The sequence below is a fragment of the Solanum lycopersicum genome, chromosome 3 (genome assembly GCF_036512215.1).
Source record: "Solanum lycopersicum chromosome 3, SLM_r2.1".
Classification (NCBI taxonomy): Eukaryota; Viridiplantae; Streptophyta; class Magnoliopsida; order Solanales; family Solanaceae; genus Solanum; species Solanum lycopersicum.
In genome coordinates this window covers 46977023-46998513 of record NC_090802.1, presented here as the reverse complement: position 1 = coordinate 46998513, position 21491 = coordinate 46977023, and the positions used below count along the sequence as shown (strand labels likewise).

Here is a 21491-nt window from a genome sequence, read left to right as displayed (position 1 = left end):
GTTATATTTTGTAATCACAAATTTACAATCAAATTAATTATTATATTTTTGCTAAAATTAAGAAGCTCATTAGTTAATTGATATTAATTCGTCTTATTTAAATTTTAGTCAAATTTGTTAGGATCGAATTCACGCACACACACTAGATGAATGAAGAACACAAGAACTTTCAAGAGAAAGAGATGAGAGATCTAGAGAGAGAAAGAGAAAACCCAATATTTCGTGGTAACACCCCCGTGAGTAAACTTCCATGGCGGTGAGGTATATTTATATTAATAAATTAGAGTATTTTTGGTTACAGAGAATAAATAGGAAAGCCTAAAATAGAGAATAAATAGGAAAACCTAAAATTAATCAAGCTCCACTACCTAACAATTCTCCCACTTGGAGACTGACTCAGTCATCCAAAAAATACATTCTCAAAAAAAATCTCTTCATCATCAACATCTTTACCGCACCGCAACATCTGTAGCAACAACTACAGAAGACCAACCGAGGTTTTACATAACCTCAGTTTCCCAACATCAACACATTTCGTCAATATGTCTGTCGGGTTCTTTGCACCCTCTATCTTCTCCAAGCACATATCACCATCATCTACTGCCTTGCGAGTGAAATGGTATCGCCTTCTGATGTGCTTTGTCTTCAAATGATACACTGGATTTTTCACCAACTGTATGACACTCTGGCTATCTGAGTAAATAATCTTCTCGTTGTGCTTCTTGCCCAATTCCTCAAGATAATATGCCAGTCATATCATCTCTTTCCCAGCTTCAGCTATTGCCACATACTCAACTTCAGTAGATGAAAGAGAAACACACTTCTGAAGCCTGGACATCCAACTCACTGTTGTTCCACCTATGGTGTAAATGTACCCGGATGTACTCTTGCTCGAGTCAACATCCCCACAAAGATCAGCATCCACAAAACCCTGTAGAGTCACCTTGCCTTTGCCAAAACAAAGTGAAGTACTGGATGTACCTCTCAGATATCTCAGAAGCCACTTCATAGCTTCCCAATGCTCTTTCCCAGGGTTCGCCATGTACCTGCTAACAACTCCCACTGCATGTGCTATATCAGGTCTAGTGCAGACCATAGCATACATCAAACTACCAACTGCTGAAGCATATGGAACAAGTGCCATGTGATCACGCTCCTCGGCAGTCTTGGGTGATTGCTCCTTTGATAATTTAAAGTGATTCGCTAATCGAGTAGTCTTGGGTTTAGCATCATTAACCTTGAATCTGCTCAGCACCTTCTCAATGTACAACTCCTGAGATAGATTTAAAGTGCCAGCAGATCTATCCCGAGAAATCTTCATCCCCAAAATCTGTTTTGCTGGACCCAAATCTTTCGTCTCAAATGCTGCAGACAACCTTGTCTTCAGATTGTTAATCTCCCTCATACTAGATCCTGCAATCAACATATCATCCACATACAAGAGTAGAAAGACATATGAATCAGTGTATTTCTTGAAGTAACAACAAGGATCCTTTTCAGCTTTGCAGAATCCACTCTTGGTCATGAAGGAGTCAAACTTCTTGTACCACTGCCTTGGTGCTTGATTTAGTCCATACAAGCTCCTGGTGAGCTTGCACACCATGTGTTCCTTGCTTGGAATCACAAATCCTTCCGGTTGCTGCATATAGATCTCTTTGTCCAGATCTCCATGTAAAAACGTTGGTTTTACATCCATTTGCTCTAGATGCTAATTCTCCGATGCAACAACACTCAACAGAATTCGAATAGAGGTTAACTTCACAACAGGAGAGAATATTTCATCATAATCAATACCTTTCCTTTGTGAATATCCTTTAACCACTAAACGAGCCTTGAACCTTCTTTTGCCATCTGGTTCAGTCTTGATTCTGAACACCCACTTGTTCAGCAAAGCTCTCTCCCTGCAGTTAGCTCAGTCAACACCCATGTGTCGTTCTTCTCAAGTGACCTCATCTCATCATCCATGGCTTGCTCCCACTTGATCGAATCCTCCACCTGTAGGGCCTCATCAAAAGATTTTGGTTCCCCCTCATCAGTCAGCAATAGATAGTGTAATGAAGGTGAATACATATCTGGTGCCCTGATGGATCTGGATGATCTCCTTAACACCTGCTCCGGTGTAACTTGCTCCACTTCAGATTCTTCAGTAGGAGTTGGTTGAGTATCTGCTTCGACATCTCTGGGTTATTCTTCTCCAACTCAACCTCAACTCCCACTTGCTTTGTAATCTCTAGAACCTTCTACTCTTTGTCCTTGTACGGCACAGACTCATCAAATGTCACGTCACAATGTCTCAGGATCTTTCTGTTCTTGTCATCCCAAAACCTGTAACCAAACAAATCAGAACCATAGCCTATGAAGTAACACTTCACAGCCTTGGCATCAAGCTTGTATCTCTTTTCTGGATCAACATAAAACATAAGCAGTGCAACCAAAAGTCCTCAAGTGTGAGTACTTGAGTTCTTTTCCTGTCCACACCTCCTCTGGAATCTTGAACCCTAAAGGAACTGATGGTCCCCAGTTGATCAAGTATGCAGTTGTGCTCACAACATCCACCCAAAGTGTTTTGGGCAGCCCACAGTGTGTCCTCATACTCCTTGCACGCTCATTCAATGTTTTGTTCATCCTCTCAGCAATTCCATTCTGCCTTACCTTACCAGGAACTGTTCTCATCAATCTAATTCCCTCAGCTGCACAGAATGCCTTGAACTCTGATTTGTCATACTCTCCTCCATTGTCAGACCTTACGCATTTGACTTTCAAACCGGTCTAATTCTAAACTTCAGCTTTCCACTTCTTAAAATTTGCAAACACATCTGACTTATGCTTCAAGAAGTAAACCCATACCTTCCTGCTGAAATCATCAATGAAGATAACATAGAATCTGGATCCTCCAAGTGATGATACTGGAGATGGTCCCCAAACATCTGTATGGACCATTTCCAACTGCACTTTCTTTGGCTCTCTAGGAATCTTTGTGAAGCTTACTCTTTTCTGTTTGCCCATAACATAGCTCTCGCAAAGACCCATATCAACAGACTTCAGACCCTCTAATGCTCCTTTTTCAACCAACATCTTCATTCTTTTAGCACTCATGTGTCCAAGTCTGTTGTGCCACAGACATGAACCGGAAAAACCTTCAGCAACAGCGGCCATATTTATACACCCTGCAGTTGTGTACAAGGTTCCAGATTTGGTGCCACGAGCTACTACCATAGCACCTTTCATGATCTTCCATGAACCTTTCCCAAACTCTGCTGCATATCCCGTGCTATCCAACTGACCAATAGAGATCAGATTTTTCTTGATCCCAGGAATATATCTGACATCCTCCAATGTCCACTGGTTTCCCGAGATGGTCTTTATGAAAACATCCCCATTTCCTTCAATCACTAAGGCTTTATTGTTAGCAAGATATACTTTTCCAAAATTTCCAGATTTGAAATTTTGAAACAACTCCTTGCTTGGAGACGAATGGAAAGATGCACCAGAATCCAAAATCCATGATTCAACCGGGCTGTTCACACTAAGGATTAGAGCATCCCCAATGTCCTCTGCTGAATTTACAGAATCATTGTCATCTCCAAATTTCTGATTCTATTTCTTCTTTGGCTTTGTACAGTTCGTCCGAAAGTGCCCTTTTTCTCCAAAGTTCCAACAAGTCACGTTTGATCTGTTCAGGGATTTTCCTTGATTCTTTGATTTTGATCGACCATGTTGATTTTGGCCTTTCGTCTTACTTCTCCCCCTTCGATCAACGCTGAGAGCACTGCCCGATGAATCTCCCACTTCTCGTTTGTGAATACTTTCGCTAAGAACAACATCACGGATTTTATCAAACTTCAATTTCTCAGATCCACGGGAACTGCTAATCGCAGCAACAATAGTATCCCAAGACTCGGGCAGAGATGACATCAAAATCAACGCCTTAATTTCATCTTCGAAATTAATATCCACAGAATTGAGTTGACTCACAATCATATTGAACTCATTTATATGATTAGAAACGGATTCATTCTCAAACATCTGTAAATTGAACAATCTACGCATAAAATATACCTTGTTCATAGCCGATGGTTTTTCATACATGTTTGACAGTGCCTTTAACAGACCAGACATAATCTTCTCCTTCACGATGTTGAACGCCACGTTTCTTGACAAAGTCAACCGGATCAACCCTAGAGCCTGGCAATCCTTGAGTTTCCACTTTTCCTCCATCATGGATTCCGGCTTCACCCCGGTCAACGGTTCGTGAAGATCTTCCTGGTACAGATAATCTTCAATCTGCATCTTCCAGAAACTGAAATCGGATCCATCAAACTTCTCGATTCCAAGCTTCGAACTATCCATCTTCAGTGATCGTGTTGAATCTCCTTAGCTCTGATACCAGTTGTTAGGATCGAATTCACGCACACACACTAGATGAATGAAGAACACAAGAACTTTCAAGAGAAAGAGATGAGAGATCTAGAGAGAGAAAGAGAAAACCCAATATTTCGTGGTAACACCCCCGTGAGTAAACTTCCACGGCGGTGAGGTATATTTATATTAATAAATCAGAGTATTTTTTGTTTCAGAGAATAAATAGGAAAGCCTAAAATAGAGAATAAATAGGAAAACCTAAAATTAATCAGGCTCCACTACCTAACAAAATTTCCTAAATTAAATTTAATTTGACAATTCTTAAATTCCAAGACATAATCCATTTCCCCTGAACCCATTAAAGGACCGAATTTTGGGCCCTTTTCCAACTTAACTAACCCAACTCTTATTTCCAATTCCCAACCCAAAAATCTATACATTCAGTAACCTACCTAAACATTTCCAAAACACAACAGTACATACAAAGCCACTCCAAAACAGAACCCGGCCTTATCCTCTAAGGATTCGAATTCAAAATTTCAAAATTCATCCCCTTTTCCCCCTCAAACCGTGTCCTATTTCTTTCTCTATATAAATCTTTTTCTCTTTAAGTATTAGGGGTTGGGGGAGAAAAGTTTGAAAAAAAAAAGAGTTGAATTTTTTTTGACATTATAGATAGTAGGAAGAACAAAAGAAAGAACCATTATTCTTACATTTGAAGTAGTAAAGTTCAGATAAATCTTATGGGTTGCTCATCCGGTTATTCAAGTTTTCCCGTTAGAGTCTTTGGCTTGCGGTGTTGGAAGAAGCTCATCGTAGTTCAGCTTCCCAGAAAAAGGTAACACCTTCTCCGGCATGATACTCCCTCATCTTCTTTATTTTTGACATGGTGTTTCTAGTGTTGTGAGGTTGTTACCTTTGGTCATGGTTGTGATTATAGTTGAGTTTTGGTAGTTTGAATATGTTACACTTATGTTTCTTATGCGACTTCATGATCTAGTTTTAATATTGAGCTTAAAGTTTTCTGTTTTAGCTTCAATTATGTTGATTATGTATTTCACTATTCGAGTTTATCTCTTTGTTTTCCTCATTTATTTATTTCTGTGTTGAATTGGCTTTCAACAACATAACCTGCAAGTATTAGTTGTTCTTCATTTAGTTTGTTATTGTTGATGTTGGTTATTCACATAGGTGTAAGGTTTCAGATTTAACCGATATTTGTGAATCCTTGTGCACTTCTCGTAAAGCCTAATATGATGTCTATGTCTTTTGGTTTTGACCCTTGATTGGTACCTTCATTGTCAAAGTAGTCAGCTCCCCTTTGTAAGTGATCTCCTTGTTCCCTCCTTTTGCTCCAATTATGTTTTATTGTCATGGTTCAACAAATGTTCGATTTTCGAATGGAAGTTCCTCTTTGTGTGTTCTTTCTCCATTCTATGTGATAAAGCATATCTAATTTGAGTAGAGTTTTGTTTTTAAAATTGTCTTCGCTCAATCATGGTGTTTCATATGATATTGATTGAATTTAATTGTTTTTTGCTCTTAACTGTTCGTACTACTTGTTAATAGACATTTTATTTATTAAATTGGTTGGAGGGTATATATTTGTTGTTCACTGTAAGTAGTCATTATTTTGTCATTAATATGTTTTGGGTTGTTAGTGTCATTAGAATTTGTATTCCTCCATTAGATATTCACTGTTTGGTCCAAGCAAGCTTTTGTTGCATATTAATTTAGTTGTTACGATAAATAGTTTTAGATACATTATAACCCCTATTATCTTTAGGTGCTAATTCATATTTTCATTTTTTTTTATGTAAATCTGCTTGAGTTCACCATGAACTTCTATTTTCCTTTTTCAGCATTTCGAGAGAGTCACAAAGGATCCAACCCTTTCTTTCGAGTCGGTCGGCCCTTGAAACTGATGAACAGGTGTCGGGAAAGCCATACAAGGCTGCAAGTTTACTTCTCAAGTCTCTGAAGCCCAAAAAAGGGGCTATATATGTGATGTATACCTGATGTATACACTGGTATACGAGGAAAAATAATGAAATTCGGGTGTAAACGCAGAAGAATACAAAAAAGAGAGGAGAGAATGTACAAGATGTTGAATAAATTAGGCTGATATACAGATTAAAATGACTATATACAGTGTGATACTTTTTTGTGTATACATCTGGCTCAACAAAGAAGAAAAGGCCTGACTGGGCCAAATTTGCATCAGATTTGGAATTCCGGCAAAAACTTAAATTTGAATCTACTCTTCCTTTACTCTTACTTATTTATTTATTACGTTAACTAATCATTTTATTTGATTTTGGTCTTTATTTAACTAAACACCCAAGAGAAGTCATATTTTCTTTTCTTCATACTTTAATTAAATATATTTATATGCTTTAATTTATCACTTAGTTTTACTCTTATTATTTTAGTTGGTCTTGCGCTTTATGAATTATTCCCTTTTTTTTAAAAAAAAAATCCCTTTTAGTTCATTCCCCCTTAAAATAATAAAAAAAAATAAGTAAATAAATTAATAAAAAATAAATTTCCTTTGCTTTAGTTTGAAATTTGAAAAGTTGTTTGAAAGTCCGTCTAGTCAAATCACCGGTTAACTTCAAGTTAGCAGGCATTCCAAGCGCCTAATACCTTCTTGGAATGTATAGTGAATTTCGAACCCATTTTTTTTCAAATTGATTTTATCTGTTTAGGTTTTTCTGAAAAGTTGAGTTTTTTCTTGATTTTTTGCTAAAAATTAAGTGGTGACTCTGTTTTTTTGAAAATTCGATTTCTCTTAAATAATTAGTTTTGTCGATTTTTCGAAAGTTTTTATTTTTCTAGTAAAACAAGTTAAATATGAATTCGAGCTAATTTCCTTGAGAGATTGAGGGATCAAATAAGTGACTACTGAAGTAGTGAACGAAGTCTAGGTCTTGTGAGTAATAATATTCTTATATAAGTAGTGAATTCCTTCCACATGTGATTGGATTTCTATGTCGGACTTGTAAAATCTTAAGGGTAAGCTCTTGATGCTCAAAGGACGCACGAACTATTTATCATATAAATTGTGTGTAATCTATAAAAAGGAGAAAAGTCTTAATTTAAAAATAGGAGTGGGAACAGTTACTCTGTATCTTCTACAACGTACATAAATATTTGTTTTTAACTAGAGAAACTTTATGCTCCAGAGACAGGAGAAAGAAAGCAGATTAAAACTAAACACTTTGAAAACTACATTATTTTAAGAAAAAGAGGCTAACAAAAGATATTTAGTTTGTGAATCATTTACCTTGTTTCATTGAGATTCAAGTTTGGCTTGGAGCAAGTCTTCAAAGAAAAGGATTTTGTCGATCTTCCATTGCAAAAATATAAGGTCTTATGCTCCTTTAAGAATTTGAGACAACTTATTATGTCATGTGGCATATCGGGGCTATATCGGGGGGAGGGGGGGGGGTAGGCTTAGATAGTCAAGTAGAGGAGTGTTTCTAAAGTTATCAGTAATTCAGGATGTAACTACTTATTTGCGCCAAATTTCGAAGTATTTTTAGTACTTCTTTTTCAAACTTATGCAAATTTCGTCTTTCGTTAGACTTAGTGTTTTATTGTATTTCGTCATTAACAAAAAAAATTAATTTTTATCTTTGACTTCTAATGGAGCTCCATGTTGAAGTATAATAATAAATACATTACCACATAAAAAGATCAAATATAACTTAACTAAATTTTAACAATGGTGACCGTTCATATAAAATTGAAAATATTAATTGTGAAAAAATTGTCAAATATATTGCATTTGATATTGTTAAATATTTTTTTATATGTGAAATTCATTTGTCATTAATGAGAAAAGAAACTACAAAAGCAAAAGTGTAACTCCCCGTATCCAAAACTGACCCGTTGACACCAAATTTCGATCTGATGGTTTTATACTTTTTGAGTATGTTATTTTAAATAATTCAAAATACATATTTTTGTCATTTTAATGAAATTTGTTGGTAATCGTCCTCTTCTCAAAGTATTAGGATTTTTACCGATTGTTATGTTTATATTATTTTGTCGTAGCCAGACGTTCAAATATTTGTTCATTTTATAAAATCATTATTTCTGTTAAATTGCATTTTTTACATGTAATTGATTAGTTTTATTACATTTTTTTCATGTTCATTTTTTTCTCTGTTACATTTTTAATATTCATTTTGATATTCTACGCAGTCTAAAAATTCATTCAAATTCGAATACAATTTACACACAGATATTTTATCAATCGACAATTTTGGAGTCACAACCTCAAACCCATAACTTGGGCCCATAGTTTTCAACTCCCTATTCTTTTGTCGGGTGAGAGTAACAACATAATTGAAGAAATGAATAAAGCTTGCAAAATAGATTGAGGGTGTGTTTGGTATCAATGGAAATATCTTTCTTCGAAAATGTTTTTTTTTGGTAAAAAAGTTGGTTTCTAATGGATTTTATCATATTTGGTTAGTGAGTAAAATATACTTTCGGAAAATATTTTCTAGTGTGTGATTGGTGAATAAAAAAAATTTAAAAAAATATCTTTTGTTTTTTGACAGGAGATCAGAGTAGTTATGATCTGAAAATCAACCCCAATAATCAATCTGACAACTAACCTCGACACTCGATTTGAAACTTGATCCCTACTCCCAACAGGGGACCTGACATTTGAACTAGAACCCAACCATGACCATGACCCGATGTCACAACATGATCCCAAGACCAAACCAAGGACCTAACCCTCTAGAGACCCGACATTCGAACCAGAATACATTCTTGACACCCAAACCTGAACTTGACTTGAGACACAACCCCAACCTCGAATCGAGACCAAAACCCAACTCCCGACCCCAACATCCGACTCAAGATCCAACTTTAAAAACGAAATCCAACCGCCGATATTCGACTCGAAACCAAACCCCTGACTTCTACCTAGTACTTGACACCGACCCGACCCTGACCTTGACACCTTACTTGGCCTACACCTCGACCCTGACCTTGACACCCTACTTGGCCTAAACCCCAACCCTGACACCCAACTCTTACGTGAAGACCTAACCTCGGCCTCAACCTTGCCACCTTACTCAAGACATGACCCCAACCCTGACCTCGACATGGCACCCGACCCCACCCCGAGATCCTCAAACCTGACCTTGACTCAAGATCTCATTCAAGACACAACCCCAACATTTGACCTTCGACCCATCCCAACCCCGATCCGATAATTGAAGTCGATCTAAGACCCAAACACGACCCGATACTTGAACCTAACCTTGACCCGAGATCCGACTCAACCGCGACCTTGACACCTGACCTGAGACCTGACCAACCCTGACCCTAATCCGAACATAACCCCGACCCCGACACCCGACCTCGAGACTCAACCCTAACCTTCACTTGAGACCTGGCCTCACTCCTACCCGAGGTCACAACCTTTCATAAAAATCATAATTTTTCATAAAAGTCATAACTCTTCATTTTTCATTTACACCTTTTAAAAATCAACACGTATTACGTAACCCGATGGTGTATATTGAGCGTATTAATCACTAATATAATTGAGTCTTTCCGGCATCCTTCCATGAAAGTGCTTTAGATATCTTAAGCTGAAGTTATATGTATTTATGTATCATCAAGGGACAGGACATATTTAATATACACGTGAAGTTGCTTTCTATTAAAAATATGGTAATACATTGGTAAAACATTACTCTAGCCTCTTTCCCCAATTCATGTCAATGTTTCATTTTTTAAAAAGTCATGATTAATTTTTTAGATTGAAATTAATATACTAATTGAATTTAATATAATAACCTCGTTGACTAAGTTTCTGTGGTCATTTAAAAAAAAAAAAAACTCAAGCTAAATTCAAACTTGCAACCTTAAAGTATACTGGGTCAAAATCGTTAAACCACACATTGAATTATGTTACACATTTGTTTAGTTTATATTTATTGATACCTTTGATTCTATACTTGTTTGACAACATTTTACCACATAGAATTATGTTGCATTTTGGTCTAATTTATATTTATCGATACATCAAACTTATACTTGTTTGACGATATTTTCGATGGGGGGTTACGCGTAAGTGACGTTCGGCTTGGTTCGCCTCATAGCGTGAGTTATAACTTTTGTCACGTTAATATGATTAAAAGAATATAGATAAAAAAATTAATATAATTTGACTTGATCTTGAGAAATGAAAATAGGAGAGAGGGAGTAATAAATAGAGACGAAACAAAAGATTTTTGCATTCATCTTTACTTAATTATGTATATAAGATTGAAAACAACAAAAATATTTAGGTTAATGATTTGGCAGATGGCGCTTGTTCTTCTTTGGCTTTATGTTCCTCTTCTTTAACTACTCCTAGAGCAGGAATCGGCAATTCATGTTCATGTATCACATACGTGTAGTTCCGATCGTAGAACCAATCAGCTAATGCCTTTGATATAGTCTGCGTATATTAAACAATCAAATTATATATATATATATATATATATATATATATATATATATATATATATATATATATATATATATATATATATATATGTACGATAACAATTTTATATATGTACGATAACAATTTTTCTTTCTTTTTTTTTTTGACAAGACAATTATAACAATACATAAATTAAATACGTACCAAGTTGTTAATTGTGGTGATATTTATAGGAGACCACCAATATTGGACTTGGCTATGATGATTGAATGAATCAATGAAAACTCCTTTTAATTTTGGATTAGTTGGTTTGGGCAAAGCATTCAAGAATCGCGATCTAAACTCTGATATATATTGAATTCACAAGTATTAATAAATTACTTCTACATAATTAATTGAAAATATATGTTTTTAACTCATTGATATATTTATAGTACTGACCTAAGAAGGTTTGGTTCGTAGCTGCAGTGCAATTTGCATAACCAATGCAAGTATTTATCCCATTAGCTATACTACTGTTTATCTGCAAAACAACTCATGCACATTAGTTGAAATTAACACATATTTAGAAATCTTTTGAATTCATGATATCAGTCTTGACATGTTACATATATTTTATATCACTCTCTCCGTCTACTTTTAATTGTCATATTTTCCTCTTTTAGAAGTCAAGTTATAAGAACTTTAATTAATATTTTATGATGTATTTTTTCATCATATTGATACGCAAAAAAAAAAATAGATTTTGAATTTTGTTTAAAATATCGAATTAATATAATCTAATTTATCTATGAAAATTAATCAAATTGACTTTTGAAAAGCATAACCCGACAAATAAAAGTGGACGGATGGAGTACTATAGTAAGTAGACATATAGAAAATACTCTCTTTGTTCCAATTTATATAACATGTTTTGTTTTTCAAGAGTCTAACAATTTAAAGTTAATCAAGAATTCGCTTATAGAATCTTCAAATTTTTTAAAATGAAATTCATATATTTTGTAAAGTACGTAAAAATGTACTATAAATCACAGTAATTGATAATTCAAAATATTTAAAAGATATATGAAGAATTTATGATTAAAGATAAACTTATTTGAATTTCGACACATGAGATGGATGTAATTACCTGATATTTATCATATGCTGAAGAGGCAATGAAAAGGGGTGTCTTGACATATTGTTGCATGTTCTCTGGGAAGAAGCACTGCATAATCATATAAATATATAAATTGTTGTGTTTAGTTTAGTGGTAAAAAATTAACACCATAATATGATTATATTATACCAATTCTGGACTCATCTTTGAAGTGCATTCTTTAGGTAACGCTTTGGCAGATCCCTACAATAACTCAGATAAATAATAAGTAACTTATAATGATAAAGACATAAAAAAGATGGAAATAATTAACTAGTAAAGGTGAGGATTTTTTAATTACATGTAAAGTAACAAGTGATGTATAAAGTTCTGTAAAATTTGTAAGAAAAGGCTCCTTGCTGTCAATAGAAAGAGGGAGACAAAGTTAGATTGCACGTATATAACAATATTCTCATACTATAAATTTATTTATGTTTTAAAAAAATGCAACTTACGGGTTGATAAAATAACCAGCATCATTCATACATTTGACTCTAGGAGTATTTGGCAATAATGTACGGAAATAATCACAATGTAACATTGCTGGAAATCCTCCTGCAGAACTTCCACTAAGAAGAGCCTGCAATTATTTATAAATAAATATGATGAGATAAATATATCTTCTAATTTATTGCTTTATTTAATTTTAATTAAAGTTTACTTACACTTTTGGCCGTTTTTAATCCCTTTTCTAAAAGTTCATCCAGCACTGCCTTAAATATTCTTGCACCTCTGAAATGAAGTTTGGTAGCCTAACATACAAGGAAGTTGTTATGTGTTACGTTACAATAATTAATAATTATGTCTCAGTCTTAGTAATTTAAATTAAAATTTAAGTAAGGACGTACGGGATCGACGTATTCGACATCACCGGTGAAGCCTCCACCATCACAGTATCTAATAAAAACTTTGTTCCAATTATAGAATTCTGCAAATCATATATACATTAAATAAATATTATTATGTTCAACTATAAATATATAATAATTAATTAAGTATGATGAGATAATTAAGAAATTAACCTGGATTTCCACTTTGATTTTTGCTAAACATTCCTGTAAACCACCATGAACCCATAACATTGGAAGAACCAAGATCAGATTTGGAACGGTCTAGACAAGCTTCAACGTCTCTGCACCATTCTCCCCCCTAATAACAACAATTAATAATGTCAAAATTGAAGCAAAATAATTCTTCCAAATATATATACTATGCAGAGGCAGAGCCAGAATTTTTAAATAAGGGATTCAAAATCTATAAATAGATTGTCGAAGGAGATTCGACGTATATAAACTTATTTTAATCATATATATATATAGTTTTTAATTTTCTGGGTTTCGGCTTCATACGAGGTAGCTCTGCCCCTAACTATATCCATAATCAATTAGGGGGCGCAAAATTAGGTCATACCGAAAGTTGAACGAGCCAGGTTTCGGCTCCATCTCCAAATCCTGGTTCAAAATGATAAGCTGGAGGTGATCCATCCAAGCACACTGCCACAATATAAAAAACAAGTTTATTAACAAAAATATTAGTATATCTTACATTAATTTTTTTTAAAAAATTAATATTGAAATCAACCTGCTCCTTTTGCCACAGCATTTTTAACGATTGTTTTTGAGACATGATATGCCTCAGGTAAGTAATTTTCGTTTGCAGATGACACAGTATTGATAATAGCCAATGAACAAATCGATAAGCATAAAACTTGAAGGTATGTGTTGGCCATCATCATCCTATAACACATAATAAAACAACAAAGGAAAATGAATAGCTCATCATCATATCATGAATATACAAAGTACATGTTTGAGAATAAAAATAAATAAATAAATAAAAGCTCTCCGCACCTACTTTTTAATATATTTGTTGTAAAATTTATTTGTTTATCCTTCCCAAATTTTGATCTATATATAACATTTTATGGAGATAACTTTATGGTTAAACGGAAAAAAAGGTAGATGGAGACGAGAAAAATACTAGCACCACAAATTTTTTGTAACCACAAGATTTGTAATGCCAACAATTTTTATTTGCATGAGGTTGTTATATGAGAAGTTTATGGAACACATTGTTATTTCTTACATGTGTGATTCCAAATTTAACTACTTTAAAAAATATAGGGAAAAAGTTCAAATATACCATCGAACTTTCAAAAAAGGCTCATTTATGTCATCCATTAAAAGTTTGGCTCATCCATGCCATTACCGTTTAAAAAAAAAGGCTCATTCATGTCATTTTTTTTAACGGTGATTTTACAAAACCACTTTTTACACGTGTCAAGTTAAAATTCGTCCACGTCATTTTTTATTTATGATAAAATAATCAAAAATCTAAAAAATTATTAAATAAAAAACACACCCAAATAAAGATCCACCCAAGTAAAGACCCACCCAAATTAAAAAAATATCCCATATAACCCATTAGTAACCCAATTTTTCAATTCACTTTTACCCTATAAATCCAATCTAAGAATAGAGATGAAAACAACCAACTCCTCCTTCTCCGACGAATTTACTGTTCTTTCTCCAATCTCGTTTATGAAGATTAAAGAGGTAAGTGTTGTTCATCTTGTATTCCAAACATACTTAGAACAAAACTTTGAACATCTTTGTATGAAAACAAAGTTCAAGAACATTTTCACAACAGAAAATTAAAACTAGTACCGAAACTAGAATCAGAAACAGATTTTAATAAACAATATACTAAATATTTTTCTTAGGAAGAATTGTTGTAAATATGTGTCTAAAGAATCTTAATGATTTAAACAAACTTTGCAGAAACACGAAGTTACCAAGTTTAATGAACCAGTGAAGAACAAAAGAATAGAAGAACTGAAATTAATTTACAAATCTAAAGTTTGTAAAACACGTACCAGAATCTGAAAAAAATTTAATAGGAAAAATATCAAGTCCACTGAATTCACAGTGTCCCCTTAAGAAAATTATTCCCCTCTAGTATCCGAGGTTTGATTTGGAATATGACCTCCCAGGGTAAAATGATCTCAATCGCTAGAGTATAGATACCAAAAACTCCGGTGTCAGCGAACCACTCAACGGCAGTAAAATACACTTAGAATACTAGATTTAGTAGTTCAAGAAGAAGTCCATAAATTCTATTTAAAATGAGAGGAAATTCCTCAATTTATAGAAAGGATAGTGCAAAAAGGTTCTTATTGTGCCTTACCAGAAAGGTCACAAACCTTTAGAAAAGTCACAATCTTTCCGAAAGGTCGTCACCTTTCATAAAAGTCACAACTTTCCATAAAAGTCAAAACTTTTCATAAAAGTCACAACTTTTCATAAAAATCGCAACATTTCATAAAAGTCACAACTCTTCATTTTCCATTCACACCTTTTTTATAATCCAACAATCCCCCGCATGAATGGGGAATGACTCGAAGACAAAGAAACGGACAAGTATGTGTACTTTACAAGCAAGAATTAATTGCATCTAGATAAGTAAGTTTCCCCTTGGACTTTCCGTAGTGAACATATGTCGGATATACTCGGTCAATCGGTAGATACGATATCTTTGAACCGTCAAACTTTGTTGTATACCTAGACAGCCATATGTCACAAAATTAACCCTTTACCATTTATGGTTCTTATGGTTGTGTTCGTTTTATCCATGAACACCTCCTGGTTTCATGAGTGTATAGAGAGATGGGCTTTTGACAATCATCTTCTTTGAAGCGGCTTACACTTCACACTCACATAGGTGATTTCTAACCGTGTATCGTGTAGATGCACTATTTGGTCAACTCTGCAAAAGCTTAGCCAATCATTAAAACCATTAAGCTTTATTAACTCATTAACAAGCCTTAATGTTGTATCCTTGTCCCTAAGCATTGTCTTCATCATGAGAATGGATTGAGTTTATTGACAATGCCGAACCGTCATTCTCAACTTTGTTTTTCTCCTTGAATCTAGCTCTTGGGATCTCCAGTCTGCTAGATAAAGTTACCTCCATGATGACTTGTCCTAAGCTATAAATTCATTCCCTTAGATGATCTTTTAACTTTCTCTCTAGTTAGGCCTTTTTGTAAGTGGATCCGACACATTATCCTTTGATTTTACATAGTCAATTCTGATAATTCCACTAGAGAGTAGTTTTCTAACAGTATCATGTCTATGTCGTATATGATGAGACTTTCCGTTATACGTCATGCTCTATGCCCTTCCTATTGCATCTTGACTGTGAAAGTGTATGCATACTAATGCCAATGGTTTGGGCCAAAATAGAATATCTATCAAGAAATTTTGGAGTCTTTTAACTTATTCACTGACCTTATCTAGAGCACCTAGCTCAAAGATCATTGTAGAGCTAGCGATACATGTCTCTTTTGAAATATTTCTAAGAGACTGCTCCTCTACCAATAGTAAATACATATCCAATCGTGAATTTTACTTCATTCTTCCAATGATTCAATTTGTATCACTATGTTTTTCAATATTGTTGGATATTGTTATAATGCAAGATATAGTTTTATGTATTATTTTAAATACTCCAAAACTCTATTTATTTTTATCTAATGAATTTATTTGGGATCACTTGTAAACGAACTCAGTTTAAAATAGCAAATGATATATCTGATCGCACACACTATATGATATACATCATGCTTCCCAAAAATCTAGCACAATCCAATTGTGAGTCACTTTTGTTTTCACTCTTTTGAAATGCAAAGCTCACATTTATTGGACACTTGACAATATTGACATTCAAATATTTGAACTAGTTAAGTACCTTTTCAATGCAATGAGACCGTGAAAATGCTAAACATTATGGAGTTCTACGAATTCTTATATCTAAGACCGCATTAGCAACTCCAATAATTTTCATTCCACTTGCTTTATAGCATACGTTTAGTAGAATTTATGTCGTTAGTGTCTCTATTGATGATCAACATATCACCAATATACAAACAAACAATGACCTTATGATTTTAATGTGAACACACTTATCACTTCCATCATTCTTCAATCCATTTGCCGACTAGGTTTGATTGAATTATGTCATTTTTTTGGTGCTTCCATAATGTGACTTAACAAGTTCACATACTTTCTTTTATTTACCAGGTACCACAAAACCCTCGGGTTGTTCCATGTAAATTTCTTCCTCCAATTCTACATTTAAGAAAGTTCTTTTCACATTCATTTGATTGATTTGGAGGTCATATACCACAGTAATAATTTTTTTGCATCCGAATGGATGTACTTTTAATTACTAACGAGTATATATATCGACAAGATCAAAATCTTATTTTTTTCTAAAGCCTTTGACACAAAGTCTTGCTTTATATTTTTCAACAGTTCCATCAACTGTTATTTTTCCTTCTAAAGATTCATTTTGAATCCAAAGGTTTTTTTTCTTGAAGAAGATCAATTAACTTTAAATATTGTTTATTGACACCATCTTTCCAAAGGATGAGTCTACAGAAGACACAAAAAATGTTACAAAATCATATTCGAAGGAAGTAAATGTCCTTTAACATTTTACTAAGCCTCTGAATCCCTTTATTAAGTACATTATCCTTTTCATTTCCTAGGCCCTTTAGACCCTTCTCTAGACTACTTAAGTCTAATTTTACAGTCCACAGTCATAGGTCCTATTTTAATTTTTTTAGGAATAGGATCTTGGACTTTGACTAGATACCCCCACACTTTGAAATATTTCAAGTTGGATTTCCTTTCTTTCCATTTCTCATATGGAAAAGATTGTATTCTGATCAAACAAAATCGCTTTCTTTCTAAAAGGACAAAAATTTTTGTTGATCCCTTTTGCAGTAAGGATAGGTCCTCCACACAGGTTTTGTGTAAACCCGAACTTATAAATGATGCATCCATCATTTCTTTTAACGTTCGGTTTTTCATTAGATTGAGGTGAATATGGTAGTAGTTTGATATTTCACTTTCCAAACATATTTCTGCACAATGCGATTTATACTCTCCATTCTTATCACTTCTTATATATTTTTTCACACTGATTTTCAACTTCGATATTACACTGTCTAGACATTTCTATTGTTTCATCCTTACCATTTAGCAAATAGACATAGTCATTTCTAATGCAATTCTCAATAAAAGTAACAAATAATTTTTCCCACCATGAGATGGTGTTAACTTCATATCATAAATGTCAGTGTGAATCAATTCTAAGGGATTAGAATTCCTTTCAACAGATTTATAAGAATGCTCAACATACTTAGATTCCACAAAAACTTGACATTTTTATTTATTGCACTCGAAGTTAGGAAAAACTTCTAAGTTGATTAGTTTTTCTTACAAGGTTTTGTAATTGACATGCCCCAAGTGTTCATGTCACAAACATTGACTCAAGCAAGTAAAAAATAAAAACATTGAGTTTGAAAAGCTCTTCGCGAGGTAGCTTTTTCCTTACTAATATTTTGTTCCTATTTCTTACAATTTTGTGTGATACAAACATTGTTTAGATTGTCAAATATCCTTTTCAGAAGGACATTTCCATAACTTTCAATGTGATTGTTATAGAACTACCTATGAAGAAAGTTTCATCGGGTTCAATAAAGACAATATAGTCCAACTGTTATTTTTACAAAAACATAACAAATGACTATTCACCAATATTCATGTCTATGCAAATACTTTTATTATATATAGACATATCTTTTCATGAAATATCACAACATTTTAAGTGATTTTTTTTTCCATAAAAGAACACAATTATTTTGAACAAGTATATATATGATTTGGATGTTTCATGCTAGTCACACTATGTACTAGTAATAGAGAAACTCAACAACCACAATACCAAATATACTCTAAGAATTTTGTGGGTATAACATAATACAAAAGTATCATTGAATTTCATATCTTTTGTTCCAAAGTTAAATTAGACACCAAGTCTAATCATAAGCAAATAACCCCCACATTTCAAATGTGATCTCAAAAATATTTTTCAAGTATTTGAAAATAGTTTTTTCACATATTTTAATGTTGGAAACATTATTCTACGAAAGAATTATAGTGCTGCAATTCTCTTTGACAATGTTTACACAATGTCAAAGTTCATTCCATAGAGACACAAAATCACAAATTCTAAGTCACTGATATTTTTCCTCTATCATAAATAGACATGCCACTTAGTATTTTAAATATTAACAATAAGGACAAAACAAAATTGTACAATTTATTTCTATGTTACATTGAAGTTTATAGAAAATCAAAAGTACAACACTGACTTATTATGTGAAGTTTTCATATTCTTCAAACTAATTGCAGAGTCCAATTCATCCAGAGTATAAAACCACAAAAGTTTTTAGTCTACAAAAATCAGACACACTAACATTTCTCATGGAGTACAAAACTACAAAAGTCTTTTTTTTTCTCCAAAGAGAATAACACATATTCTTTATCACATAGAAATGTTTTTCTTATCAAATAGTCTTCCAACTATCACTGCTAAAAAAAGGCCAAAAAGAGACCTAGAAATGGAGACCTCAAAAATAGGTCAATAATAAGAGACCTCGTGAGGTCAATTTAATGAATTTTTTTTACCTGACTTATTTAAAATTTTTAAATTTTTAATCTAATTCTCATAAAATTAGAGACCTCACGAGGTCTATACTTGTTAAATTAAAAATAATAATTTAATTTAATTAAATAGTTAAAAAATTAGAGACCTCATGAGGTCTCTCAAACAAAACAAAAAAACTAGCCAAAATTAAAATAGCTCTCTTTCTTCCCTCTCTCTTTCCCGTCGTCCCTCTCTCTCTGTATCGTCCCTCTCTCTCTCTCATCGTTCCTCTCTGTCGTCGTCTTCTCCGTCTCCTCTATCCGTCGTCGTCGTCTCCATCTCCATCTCCCCCGTCGTCTTCTCCATTCTCCATCTCCGCCGTCGTCTCTGTCTCCGCCGCCAGCTCTCTGCCATTTGCAATCGTGCTTCAGCAGGTGGATGTCGCGCTGCCTCCATCTCAGCCATTTGCCGTCGGGCCTCAGCAGCAGCGTTCCCAACCCTTTGACTCCAGGTAAATTTTTTGAACAAATTAGTTCTTTGAAAATAAGTTAGTTCTAGTGTTAACTTTTTTCTTGAGGGTAGTAAGACAAGTGGGATTGGGATTTTCTTGGTTGTTGAAGGGACGAAGAAACAGAAAGGTTCAATCTTTGTGTGTTATAAGTTTAGTTTCAGATGGTTCATATATTGCTGAAAATAAGAAAGTGTTGAAGGGCTTCTTTTGGGTCCTGAGAGAGATGGCTCCGGCTCTGCTGTTGTTTTTCAATTGATTCCAATTTCTTGTACTGCCCCTTTTTGTGTTCTTGAGTTTGAAGTTAACATTTGTATTTATGAATTTGAGATATGGCTTCCAAGTTGCTCCAATTATTGAAAAATTTGTTTGTTAAGCTTAAGTACCAACACTAGTTGATCCTATTAATGACAAAATTGATTTTCCTGGAAAATCAATTTGTGTCCTGCTAGTGCTGACACTTACCTTTAAATTTAAAAATAATATATTTTTAAGCATAAGTACCAACACTAGTTGATCCTATTGATGACAAAATTGATTTTCTTTGAAAATCAATTTGTGTCCACCTAGTGTTGACACTTAGCTTTAAATTTAGAAATAATTATTTGTTAAGCTTAAGAACCAACACTAGTTGATCCTATTGATGACAAAATTGATTTTCTTTGAAAATCAATTTTGTGTCCATCTAGTGTTGACACTTAGCTTTAAATTTTAGAAATAATTATTTGTTAAGCATAAGTACCAACACTAGTTGATCCTATTGATGACAAAATTGATTTTCTTTTGAAAATCAATTTGTGTCCATCTAGTGTTGACACTTAGCTTTAATTTTAGAAATAATTATTTGTTAAATTTGTAACTATCGTGTTAGTATTAAGGTAAAACTAAACTAATTAAACTTAGAAATTTGTTAAGTTATTTGGTAAGTTAAACTTGTAACAATAGTATAAGAAATTAAGTTAAAAATAAGCTAGTTAGAATTAGAAAGTTGTTAAGTTGGTTAATAAGTTACATTGGTTACTATAGTGTTGGAATTAAGTCAAAACTAAACTAATTAGACTTAAAAATTTTGTTAAGTTGGTTAATAAGTTCAAGTTGTGACTATAGTGTTTGAATTAAGTTAAAACTAAACTAATTAGATTTAGAAATTTGTTAAGTTGGTTAATAAGTTAAACTTGAAACTATAGTATTAGAATTTAGTTAAAACTAGACTAATTAGACTTAGAAATTTGCTAAGTTGGTTAATAAGTTAAATTTGTAACTATCGTGTTAGTATTAAGGTAAAACTAAACTAATTAAACTTAGAAATTTGTTAAGTTATTTTGTAAGTGAAACTTGTTACAATAGTATAAGAAATTAAGTTAAAAATAAACTAGTTAGAATTAGAAAATTGTTAAGTTGGTTAATAAGTTACATTGGTTACTATAATGTTGGAATTAAGTCAAAAATAAACTAATTAGACTTAAAATTTTGTTAAGTTGGTTAATAAGTTAAAGTTGTGACTATAGTGTTTGAATTAAGTTAAA

At 33.4% G+C, this 21491-nt stretch overlaps 1 protein-coding gene, 1 long non-coding RNA gene and 1 pseudogene across 2 annotated transcripts; 1 reads left to right on the top strand and 2 right to left on the bottom strand.

Annotated features, from left to right (window-relative positions):
- Positions 1 to 1696, bottom strand: part of LOC101244645 (phenylalanine ammonia-lyase G4-like) — a 30299-nt pseudogene extending 28603 nt beyond the window's left edge.
- Positions 1697 to 4868: 3172 nt separating this feature from the next.
- Positions 4869 to 6633, top strand: LOC138347759 (uncharacterized). The gene is made up of 2 exons (XR_011220289.1): positions 4869 to 5200; positions 6225 to 6633. It is a non-coding gene; the product is annotated as an uncharacterized lncRNA (long non-coding RNA).
- A 3971-nt stretch (positions 6634 to 10604) lies between these two features.
- LOC101266701 (pectin acetylesterase 8-like) lies at positions 10605 to 13839 on the bottom strand. Its single transcript, XM_010319787.4, has 13 exons — positions 13811 to 13839; positions 13542 to 13696; positions 13371 to 13453; positions 12983 to 13109; positions 12809 to 12888; positions 12626 to 12712; positions 12416 to 12540; positions 12262 to 12319; positions 12111 to 12164; positions 11952 to 12029; positions 11264 to 11345; positions 11027 to 11166; positions 10605 to 10834 (listed from the first exon to the last, which is right to left on the bottom strand). The coding sequence occupies exons 2-13, from the start codon at positions 13693 to 13695 to the stop codon at positions 10679 to 10681; spliced, it is 1224 nt and encodes a 407-aa protein (XP_010318089.1). The 5' UTR covers position 13696; positions 13811 to 13839; the 3' UTR covers positions 10605 to 10678.
- Positions 13840 to 21491: the final 7652 nt, after the last annotated feature.

What these genes read in the sequence shown, in the direction of transcription:
- LOC101266701 (XM_010319787.4), bottom strand. Translation starts at nt 13,695, where the DNA reads ATGATGATGGCCAACACATACCTTCAAGTTTTATGCTTATCGATTTGT. An exon ending in GATTAAAAACGGCCAAAAGT is followed by an intron (nt 12,541 to 12,625) that starts GTAAGTAAACTT and finishes AAATAATTGCAG; the next exon opens with GCTCTTCTTAGTGGAAGTTC. An exon ending in CAAAGATGAGTCCAGAATTG is followed by an intron (nt 12,030 to 12,110) that starts GTATAATATAAT and finishes ATGATTATGCAG; the next exon opens with TGCTTCTTCCCAGAGAACAT.